This window comes from Rhea americana, unplaced genomic scaffold (assembly GCF_003343005.1).
Source record: "Rhea americana isolate MKP2758 unplaced genomic scaffold, rheAme1 scaffold_124, whole genome shotgun sequence".
NCBI lineage: Eukaryota > Metazoa > Chordata > Aves > Rheiformes > Rheidae > Rhea > Rhea americana.
The window spans coordinates 2,425,752-2,437,978 of record NW_028185306.1 but is presented as its reverse complement, the minus strand read 5'-3'; the positions used below and the strand labels follow the sequence as shown (position 1 = coordinate 2,437,978).

General features: G+C 35.3%; 1 protein-coding gene across 1 annotated transcript in view; it reads right to left on the bottom strand.

Annotated features, from left to right (window-relative positions):
- Nucleotides 1-12,227, bottom strand: part of ITGB6 (integrin subunit beta 6) — a 53,101-nt gene that overhangs the window by 26,615 nt on the left and 14,259 nt on the right. The window contains exons 2-9 of the mRNA XM_085325834.1: nt 9,706-9,759; nt 9,171-9,247; nt 8,379-8,458; nt 3,829-4,033; nt 2,848-3,094; nt 1,824-1,989; nt 1,048-1,209; nt 271-366 (exon numbers count right to left, since the gene is read on the bottom strand). Coding sequence (XP_085181960.1) covers nt 271-366; nt 1,048-1,209; nt 1,824-1,989; nt 2,848-3,094; nt 3,829-4,033; nt 8,379-8,458; nt 9,171-9,231 — 1,017 coding nt within the window. The 5' untranslated portion in view covers nt 9,232-9,247; nt 9,706-9,759. The remainder of the gene's footprint in view (nt 1-270; nt 367-1,047; nt 1,210-1,823; nt 1,990-2,847; nt 3,095-3,828; nt 4,034-8,378; nt 8,459-9,170; nt 9,248-9,705; nt 9,760-12,227) is intronic.

The following is a 12,227-nucleotide window of genomic DNA, read 5'->3' as shown; positions in this document are numbered from 1 at the left end:
GTTTGACAAGCCTATCTATTGAATCAAAAATTACAGCGTGATTCAACTTGAAATCCAATTTAAAAGAAGATAAGAACCTCAAAATCAATAAAAAAGTACTTCCTAAGTAAAAGAGACATTCTCTAAATCTGATACATAATTTAATAGCTATTTTTATTACAAAAATATCTTACAGGATTGGATCCTTAACACTGGAATTTCTCTCTCAGCTGTGAAAAAGGGTGAACATCAGAGCAAACACTGGATAATCAAATGTTTTAATTTGCTTACCTCATATATGTGAATTTGCTCCTTTGTTACAGCAAAAATTAGTAAAACATTGTTCTGCACAAGTTTGTCAATTAATTGTCCAATTGTGGGATACTCCTGAAAACAAATAGAAGACAGCCTCATCAATCTGTTTTTTATAGACATAGAGTTCCTAACACTCTCCCATGAAGTACACATTCAAATTATTATAATAAATACTGTTCTCTCAGTATAGGATAAACATTTATTTTGCTACTACACGTATACAAAACAAAAGATAGTATATATATATTTCTCTCCTTCTTTTTAAGGAAAACCTTTGAAACAAGTACAGTGTCTACCTTCATACTGGAACATTTAACTCAGCAGTCTGAAGAATGATACTGTACCAGAGCAACTGAGCATTTGTACTAGTTTTTACATTGGAAGTTTTTCTACATGAAAAGTGTCCTACAAATYCCTTAATTCCTCCTGAATTCACACCTTTTAATGCATATTTTGCTTTCCCTGTAATTCTAGTCAGTTCTATACCATATGTTTTCCAGGTTAGCGGAAATAAGATCTGTGCATTTTTTTCTAATTATAACGTACCACAATTTCTTAGATTCACACTGTTCTCTTTTGATTAAAACTACAGCTATAAATAAAATAGATGATAGCAAATGCCTGGATCCCCCAACTTTTCCACGTATCAATGATGAATGAGTCTATATACTTTCATGAGTCTTCTGAATTGCTCATGCCAGTCTTTACATGTGCACAATGCTAGAGTTGTACAAGACACACAGCAACAGTTACCAGAACAGTTGACATGGAATATTCATTATTGTGGTCCAAATGACAGTTCCCATCATTAGGAATAACAATCCCTGCCAGTTTACTGTCCATCCCAAAATGGGAATCAGCATCACTCACAAATACCAGCAAATGTAAAGAATCATTCCTCCATCCAATTTTTTCCTGTAATTTAAAATACATTAGTTCAGTAAGCTGTACTAAACTCACACCATAGAAAAGCAAGAAACAATCTAGAGAAAGTCATCTCAAAGCAAATGAATGGAATCATTTTAAAAGGATTGTCCAAAACATCAAACATCTCTTTTAAGAGATGGTGTCATTCCATTGCCTTTGTCTAACATTTTCTCCTTCCAGTCTTGCGTTTAGTAAAATGTACTGGCTGTGTCCAAGCCAGGCTGCTTCCTCCTCTAAATATGGTTAATCAAGAATATTTAAAGAAAAAAACAATCAAGAAAGAAGATCCAGTCATTGCATAGTTTATATTTTTTTCCCCTGGAAATTAAAGAGAAGGACTATAATATTGCAATATATATGCTTAACTTGATACAAATCAAAAGTAGCAATAAAATATAATTTGACTGTGTTTTATAGTCTGACTGCTCTTTCACTGATGCTGCCAGGGTCCATTGCACTGACTTCACACAAGTATGACTAGGCTTTTGTTTTGCATTGAAAATCTTGAAAAATAACAATCTGCTTCTCTGAAGTATAACCATATAATACCAGAAACATTAAAATACAGAATAATTAATATTATACCAATAAGTTTCAATTACCTTGCAAACAGCTGCCTGCATAATTGCATCAAATCCTCCCTCTGGAGTATCTATATTAGCAGAGATTCTCTGTCCTTTCACAATTTCATTGAATCTTTCTGAATCATTTGTCAATGGCAAAACATGTTTGTATCCAAAGGTAGGTAAGCACTCATATGGAACGCTTCTACAAAACAAGTGAGATAGCTTATGGATAATGCAGGAATATAATCACTGCAATGGCTACTTTGCCACTGCAATCTATCTGTCCTGATTAGTTTTTAGTTTTCTATCTCTCTTCTATATCTGAGATAGATCTAGCAAAAAACATAAAAAGAATCAGTGCATATTTTCATTTAGCTGGATTATGCAAACAGGTCTGCATAAAACATGGAAAATGCCTCTGGAGTAATTCTATCAAGATATGTTTGCAGAGGTGCAATCCTTGCAGCACTCCCTGCTATGTCTCATTGTCACACTTGGAAGCACATGGGAATCTCTAGTTCCTTAGTCACATTCAGATAGTACCACTAGCCTTCTCCATTCTTGCTTAGGACTACAGAGAGAGGAATTTTGGAGAGCACTGCTTTTCCTCCACTCAGAGTAGGAGAGAACTAGGGCAACCTAGATTTGGGGCAATACTTCTATGTTTTAAGGAAAAAGGGAGGAAAAMAACATTAAAAGATAAATTAAACCAGTATTCCTTGCTCATTTTGTATTTCCACTAGTTTAGTATAGCAATGGCATAACAATTCTTATATATATATTTAACCAAATTAAAAGAATGCATATTTATTTGGAATACCAGTATATTAATCCGTTAAATGCATTTGTAACCAGCAGCAAAAGCTAAAAAGCAGAATCACTCCAAGACTCTGTTCTTCAAATAACATAACAAACAATAGAATTTGAAACTAAAATAAATTCATTACAGCTGGAATAGGACAGGGGCTCCAGTGAGGGTGTGAGTTGAATTTTTTCCTTAAGATTAGTAGTATGACTTAATGATAGCATGCATATAGATGTAGGTACTTTCCCTGCATACCTGCAAGGGTTGTTTATTTCTTCAGCTGTAGTTTTGATAAATGGTGAAACTGGTTTTTCAACAAAAGATCCAAAACCCAGTCTGAAGTTGCTTGTCAGTTTTGACATTTCTTTGGAAAGAGTTGAACCTAATTCTTTTATTGTATTCAGATCATCATCCATTGAAGCCGAAAGATCCATGAGGTAATAGAGATCAATTGGATAATCTTCACTTTGGCGAACTTTGATCTCTATTGTTTCTTCATGTCCTATTAAAGTTGTAGGAATATAGTATACATATTAACAATTCTAAATAGATCATGTTATGAGTAATGCCATTTTGTTCATAAAATTATATATATATATATATATATATATRTATATATATATGGTAAAAATGTTGTATTTTTAAATCATCAATATAATTAACATAACAACTCTAAAAATTCTCTACTAACAAAAATTCCAAACAAGGGGTCTGAAAAATCAAAAGGATTTCTTATGTATTTTCTAAACTGTTCTTCAGTAAAGCAGTAACCATAGAATTTGGAAACAACTCTGATTGCTGTAAATTAAAAAYATAAGAACACCCCTTTGGCAAGATATAGCTTTAGAAAATTTAGATATGAAACCAGCTGAAACTTAAGGCAGTACTTACAGAAAATACTGTGCACTTCAGAAATTTGAACAAAAATCAGAGTGTACACGTAGGTTTTATTCTCCATGCTAGCACTGTGATGTGGCTTAACAGGGTGTTTCTAAGTTTCTTTATTCCAAATTTCCTCTAGGACAAATTCATATCTCAGGTACCCTAAAGTAGGTCTGGAGAGCTTCCATAAGTGTCACTGGTACCTTGCAGATCCTCAATGTAAGATTTTATACTGCACAAACAGCAATTAACTTTGGACACAACATAGGTATTTTCAGACTATTTAGCCTGGAAAGCTTAGGTATATCACATCAGCCAAACAAAAAAATCCTGCATTTGAACTGAGCGACCTACCTGGTCGCAGCCAAAGAGTTAATTTTTGAGGAGAAATCTGTGTGACATCAGAATTGTTCTTCTGTATTCCGATACTAAGGGGCTTGTTTTTGTGAATTTCTACTTTGGAAATGGGAAATTCAATCAAATTCAACTGGCATCCTTTTGATAAAAGATTTTCCAGTGTATCACACCTTCCATGAATTCCAACTGAGTCCATATAATTCTAAAACAAACAGGAAAAGGAATGAATGAGTTAAATGTACTTACTGATCACCACCAGCAACTCATTAAGGCTTCATAGTGACTGCAAAACAGTGTGGAAAGAGATCTAGGTGGCATAGAAATCTAAATTTGCCCTCCATGGATCATGTCACACAGGTGTATAATTAATGTAACTTACACCTATTTGATATTCTGGGAGAAACTCTTCTATTGTTGGGGAATGGGAATCGTGCCACTTGCATTTGGCTCCTTGCAGTACTGGGAGTGTCAACACAAAGCACATATGAGCCTGTTTTTCTAAGGAAATCACTTACAGGACTATATTGCAAATTTGTCAGTCTTTCCTTAGTAACTTTGAACTCCTGACAGTCCAATGTCATTTAACAACACAGGAAGTCTCACAGATAACACATTCCTACAAGTTTTGTGATAAATTGGAGGTGGGGTATGTTGTGTTCACAGGATAATTTGTTTTTTCTGACCTATTCTTTCTCCGCAACATTCATTTTACACATTTACTAAAGCTGGCCCTGTTACTCTGCCTGACATTTAACAAGCTCCACAGCTTCCAGCACTCTTCGGAGCAGCTGAGGCTCCAAGTACGCTCACATTTATCCAGTTACATTGAGCCCAGCATCCTACTTGACCTTCTCCCATACAGAGGAAATAACAAGCCTATTGATATCGGTTGCATATCTTGCAGTTTATTTTCTGTTACTCATTTCAAAACACTTGATATGCATTCCTTCCCACAACAGTACTGTAAAGTAAGTATTTTCCCTGCATTACAGTGAAGTTAATGGTCAGATTTACAAAAAGGCTTCTGTTTTATTGCCATTATCTATAGCTATGTCTAAAGTTTAGATCTTCAAAATCTCCAATCATCAACTGCCCTTTAAAGAAGAAAACTCCTAAATTTCTTAGGATCTCAAAGATTGGTTGGTGTCATGATTTCTGCCAGTATTCATGTGCATACATCCCATCAAATGGCCATGAAAGTGTCTAAGTTTAATTTCTGGTGGGATTCTCAAATGGAGCGTTCCCCATCTTTATGGTTACCAGAGCCTAAGCTAGTTTTAAGATTACCAGTTTCGTGATTAAAGCATTGGACTGGTAGGCAACTGACAAATTCAAACCCTCACTGTACCTTATGTGGAGAAGGCTTTAAACGTAAATTTTCCATCTGTTATGAGTAGGCGTTTAACCATTTCTACTCAGATACCCTGTTCTGGATCTCTCTCAAGCCTACATTGTTGCAGTTGTTTTATTCTATATAAAATAAACATTCATTGAGGTAGATCATTGGTTTTCAATCTTTTGTAATCTTCCAGACCCCTAAAGTAGTTGGAGTCTGGAGCCAAATTTACACACAATGGCAACAAATTTGTTTTCCTAAGTTATCTTTCCTGGATCCTTCAGAAGTAGACTACAAATTTCCAGGCTACAAACTGCGAAACATATACATATAGTAGAAATGGCTCAGAGCTTCTCAGTAGCACAAAGCTGAGYTTTGCCACTCCAGTGATGAAGGGCTGTGCTGGACAACCTCTCTAAGGGGAAGAGCAGGAACAATAAGGGAAGATAAGGCTGGAGGGAGCTGCAGTCAATCAGATTTTTTACTGCCTTGGCTATAAGGCAAGGTGGACAAAGTGGGTGGACAAAGATGTCTATGCAGTTTCAATCCCTGACTCAATAAATATTTTACATTTTATCTCCTCTTCTCCTCTGGTTTTTGTTTTTCCTGTGAGACAGGAATGACCTGTGTAAGATAGGAGATGATTCATAGCAATAAATCCTCACTACAATGTCACTGGGCTAGGTCCCATTATTTTCCTCTCTTTTTTACAGTTAGCTCAAATGCCATATTCTCTCATCAAGAGACTGGTCTCACTGAATCCAGCTTATGGGTAACAAAGTTCTCCTACTCATCGTGTGGGGAGTGCACCTGAGACAGAATTCCCCTGGGCAGCAGGATGTCTAACAGCCAAGTGATGCAATGCTAAGGATAAATCCGCTCTGTGAATCTAGTCTGCTGGGCGTTTTGACTAAAACCTTCTGGGAACCATCTGTCAGAACCAGCACTAAAATGTTCGATTTCTGGTTCATGGTCATGGGCCCACAACACAGGGCCATTCCTTTCTCCCAGACTTTGACAAACCATTTGGGACTCAGGCATTAAACCACAAATGTTCTCTAAGTTCAGACACTGAGAAATTTTCTATCCAAATAAGAAAAAAAAAAGTACTTTAGATCTATTATGAATAGGACTTAGCCCCTCATTTACCACTGAAATTTCAGCCCTCATGGTTGAAAGTTTTCAGGGATCCTATATATTTCAGTTTAAGCAGTCCTGAGACACTAAATGGGAATAATGGTTTATTGTGCTTCAGCAAAATCTGATGTCTTTTCTCAGACAATACTATCATGAACTGTTTCTTGAACACAGTGCATATAAAAATTATGTACTACTCTAAAAACTTCAGAGGGAAAACAGTATCATTTCCCGTAATTACACACTTTGAATAGTTGTTATTTCAAAAAATGCATGAAGAAGTAAATTCATATTTCAAAGATAGTTACAAAGGGTATGTTTTTGTCCTATAGAGAAAATAGGTTACTTGGAGGCATTTTAATGTTCATTCTGACACTAAAGCTCCCAGATCTTTTGCATTTTAGGTGTGTTCCTTATCAAACAAGTTTATGAGCCTRTGAGCAAAGAAAAAAAATCACATTTATTGCTCTGAAATTTCCAGTAATTGCACATTTTTAAAAAATCAATAAGTTGGCTTTCATCTTAGTTTTCTGAAAACACATGGCAGCAGTCCAAATTATGTGAWCAAATTTCATTTCAAGAAAACCCTGGTTTAGAAGTATGAACATTAAAAACTAGTGAAAACACAATGATGATTGCTTTTTCCTGTAGTATTATTGTTCACAAATTACTAAATTATTTTTAGCAAACATGTTTTAAGAAAAAGTGCTCTTTGGTCTCTGGATACTTTATAAAGCAATACATTAGTGTCATCATAGATATATTTGTGCTATTAAAAATATTTTTTGGAAGAAATACTTCTTTCAGCAAAGCTATGAATTAGAAACTATAATGAAAAATATTCAAAGCATTTCCCCTATCATACCTGACAATATATATTGTGTTTCTAAACAGTTGCTATACTTTTTAAAGAATATATACTTGCAAAATTTGACTCCTTGAAGCATTTTACACCATTAATCACCACTGAGAAGAAAATAATTTTAATAGTGCTTCTCAAACTTTAGGAAGAAGTCCTTACGTTATCATATGCAAAGCAGTTGCAAACAACTTCATGGGATTTGAAATAAATGGGTACTATTTGCTTTGCTGATCTCTATTCTGAAACATGCTAGCTATTTATTAGTGTTATCATCTGCCAGTGACTAGATTTTGGATGCAATAGATTCACAAAAACATTTCCGTCTATCTATATAAGATATAAAAATCAAGCTCTCCAAAAGCTTGATTGACAAAAACTGGAGTCTCTTCCAGTTGATGTTCAAAAATTATAACAAGTTATTCAGAAATACTAACAGTTCATAAAGCATTTTAAAAAGATGGCCCTAAGTCTCATTGGTCTAAGGTTATTTTATTTCTCTGTTATTTCTGGAAGATTTTTAATTGCAATATCCAACTATTTTGCAAAAATCAATGAATTAAGATCTAGAATATTTGCTATGCAGTAGGGAGATACGATTTTTCATCTTTTACAGATGAAAATTTTTTWAAGTTTTTTTTAAAAAGAGATGTTAAGTGACTTGCCCAAGGTTACACATAAAGTCTACAATGAATATGTAGGAAGCAAGCCCAGATATTTATTTCAAAGCCCTGTGTTTTAGCCAAAATATTGGCATCCCATGTCATACTAATCATAAAATTGACACTATCATCATATCTAAAATCAGTCACAGATTTATCATTTGTATATGCAAACTGACCATAATACCTTCTGTTTACCCTGTCTGGCATAGTATAAAATACATAAATTCCAGACTGATAGGTAACTTGATGTCTGGTACTTTGTCATGAGCACTGTGGGTGAGTCAGCCCTGAGAATGATGACCTGAGTTCTTCTAATAGCGCTTTTATTTCTGCCTAAGTTGAAGATTTTTTTTTAAAGAAAAAAAGAATAAGGAACAATAGACCATAAGGTATAGATTTGAATTCCACTTCAGATTCCCAAGAAGGCTGCCCTAAGCATTGCATGCATTACAAAACCGTGCGCTGACCCAGTTAACTCAGTACTTCATCACTCAGAGCTACTACAAACACTTCAAGTCTTCTTTGAAATTTTTTGTGTCATTTACTTTACCTCTTGAAAACACCAAGCACAGTGTGGTCCAGAAAGCAAACAATCTTCRCAAGTCACTGCACTTTCCTGAGAACAACTCCCTACATTTAAATCCAAAAAGACAAAAGATAATTAATAATTTGTTTTATCATTCAATATATGAGGAATCTTGTTGTTTAGAGAATGTGAGAGATGAAAAAGACGCATATTTAGCCATATTTAGAATTAATGATAAAATTCCTTCATAATGATATTTCTATTGGTAGAATGTTAACTCTGGAAAAAAAAACAACTGCTGACAATTAATCTACTTACTTTTACATGCTTTACAGACGCTCATTCTCTGGAAATATGTTACTTGTTTTCTCCAGTGTATTTGATAAATTATTACATTTATTTCTTGTGTGGTACACTTAACATAACAAGAGACATTAAAAAACAGATCTGTGTTCACTCTACATGCTTAAAACTGTTTCACTTAGATCTTTAGATAATTTATATGATTTTAACTTATGCAAGTATAAGTGAAACATTGAGTCACGTGAATAGTATTAATTTTCTCAGTGGATCAAACACTGCTTAATAGATCTAAAATAGCTCAAACGCCTGTGTCTTTCATACATGTGCTATGTAATGACCACATAAATCTCAGATGAATTCACAGGATAGCCCTACAGCAGTTTGTTAAAAAAAATAAAAAATTCATTAACCAGAAAGGAATGACTATGTACGAAACACAGAAAGCTGCTCAGTCTCAACTTAAAACAAGAAACAGTATAAAAATAGTTTTGAAATGGAACTGACTAACCTTACCTTGTACATTGTTATTTCTTTGCAGAAATAGGAAAAAGAGGCAAAGCAAGGCAATCCCCATTCGTTTTCAGTGCTGGCTGTGTGGCAAAAAAATATTAGCATGTTAATTATCATCCGCGTAAAGGCAGAATGTCGTAAAAATCATACATTCCCAAAGTGTATGTTTTAGGATATCACCTACACTGGACTGTGAAGAAACTTCAATGCTATCAGGACAAAACATGAATAAAAATGAAAAGAAAGCTACCTGGACAGGTAAAGACGGCAAGCTTTGCATAAAAGTAACCTGAACATGGTTATCACTTCCTTGTTTTCCTGTACTCCTTATAAGGTATACAATCAGAAGAAAGGGGAAAATTCATTCAGGTGAAGATTTCTGTCAATTCCAGTTTCTCTGGGTCCTAGAGAAACCTATCCATGAGACCTTTACTGACTATACAGCAGCTCTGAAATACTCCTCTAAAATAACTCCCTTAATTGTTCCCTAAGAGAGTTCATTAGGCAGACAGGTCATACAATTGCTAAGTGATTATACCTGGAGAGATGTAAAAATCCCATTTTTTTCAGATTTCCTGATGTGGAAAGGCAGCTGTGGAAAAAGCAAAAAGCAACACTAATTATAACTGAGGAACAGGCTTCAGTAATTCAAGATACAGGAGTACATTTATGTTATTAACAAACATTGCAAATTGAAAGGGAAATATATTGGTTGTGGGGTTTTCAATATGTAGAGGAATTGTGTTCCCAAKTCTGCAGATGACTTGGAAAAATCATTTAAAGTTTGATTCTTCTCTAGCAAGTGGCCCAGCATTCTGCATCACAAAGAAGTTACTGTTATAAGTCTCTTTTCTCTGCATCTCCCCACAGAATGAAGGCAAAATATGCATTTCTTACAGYATTTTTAAAAGAAATAAAAGTTCTTATTTGTAGATTTCATGTCTTCTCATCTTCCATGTTTGAGGTTTCTTTTGAAAATAAGTTGTTCTTACCATACACAAGCATTTGCAGGTAACTCTAAACACAACAGTATAAAAGTATAATTTCAACAGTGTTTTTTCTGGCCTATCCTGAAAACATATGCCCTGATTTTCTACAGCCAGAAATCCTACCAAAGCTAGGAATTTAGCTCGTAAGAACTAAGTTGCTCTAACCATGAGAACTGGCAGGATAAGACCTTACCTTTTAAAAGAAGTAGTAGCTGCAATCTTGGAGCAGGATATGACAGTAGGAATAGGTCTACACTAGTAAACTCAACATGCCTGGAAACATTCCTAGCCATTGAGGCCAACTGGCAGAGAAAAACCTGAGTTTATGCTTRCAGTTTGCCTATTGGGACCACACTAACTACTAAATTGTGCCCAGAAATTGTTTGCGGAGAGTGTTAATTGGAAAAAGTCAAATTCATGCCAGGGAGCATTTTAACAGTTTAATAGCATAGACAATCTCATGCTAGTGCCTGGAAATATTGCCAGGCACATCTAATTTTACCAGTATATACATACATAATCTGTGGTAGTTTTATAGCCACTCAAGCTGAATTACGTCAAGCCTACCTTTGTCCTGCCTTGTGTTCACACCCCTTCTCTTTTACCTGGTGTTCAAACAAACACTGAGCTGTTTTGAACCATTCTAGTTGAAAACTAATCACTTTCTATGGAGAAGGTTGGGAGCCTGGATCTGCTCCTTGAATTGTCCCAGTGTCCAGTCAAGTGCAAGTGCCAGTTCAAGGCAGCTAGCAGGACAGAAAGACTGGAGTTGGTAGGAAAGGTGGGAATATGTTAGATGAAATTTAACTGACCTTAAGCTCTTGTAGAACTGTATCTTAACATTTCTATTTACAACAACACTCCTAAGTCTTTTTCAAATACTTTCTATGCCTTAGTGTCATTTGTAATACACTTATTCAGCTACAACAATTTCCTGTGGCATGAGAAAAGCATTGATTAGATTATGTCCCATTAGCTGGTAAAGTGACAATTTTATCAGGACAATGTCTGTCACTACATAAGATCAAAAAGAAGTGTAGCCAACTGAAAATGTTTATTCACACTAAGAAAAAATCATTCTCTGTTATCCAACATGTTTTATTTGCCTCCCTTTAATTTACATTTRAGTACGTGCCCTTTAATAGTATTGCTATGTCCACAGTCTCACAGAGCTCCCCAGATCTCTGCATGAAGAGCACACCACCAGAACAAGGCTTTCCCTTTCAGTGCAGGAGTTGACTTTGCACCTCTTACTAGCCCTGGTAACATAATACCTCTAAGTGTCCTGTGCTCGAAGGATTTTATGGCAGTCCTTCAGCCACCAAAAGGTACTCGGTTAAGGACCACCCAGGTGAACTGTTGGCTATTGGGAGGTTGGACTAGATGATCTCCAGAGGTCCCTTCCAGATTTACCCATTCTGTGATTCCGTGATTCTATTGGTAAATGCTTATTTTTAGACTGAAGGCATCAAACTTTATCAAACCTTTTAGTATAGAGAGAAAGAATAATACAACCTACATGAAACTTACAATTCTGCCTGATATTATCGGTTCTCCATTTGGTGGTGTGATAATGCTTCATATAAGTCTTGGTAAGGACAGCATGGCTGGAGGCTAAGTGCCTGCCTCTGAATGGGATGGCTGCCAAATATTTGAATAAGCTTTGCCTGAAAAAAATAACTAAGTTTCTGCAATCTAATAAGAATAGACCTTTCCAGATTGTCTGTAGAGCACAGAAGGAAAAGAAAGCATCAAAACTAAACAAAGAGTGAGCAGGAGAAAAGATTCAAGGTTAGTTTTCACTTTTAAAAGCTCACAAAATAAGAAGATCAAACCGCCCAAGAATGGACAGAAAGGGAATGAAAAATTTAATCACTGATAGAACACAGTAGGAGGAAAGAGGTCCAGGAAGGGAGACAACAAATACCAAGAGTAGAACTTAGGCAAGGCAAGAAAACCAAGGTATGTAGCTATTAGATGTTTCTTATTTCAAAACAGCTCTATATATCTTACGTGACATCTAAAGATAGCTGACTTGGAAGTCCCCCCCACTCATTTCTTTTTTAAAATT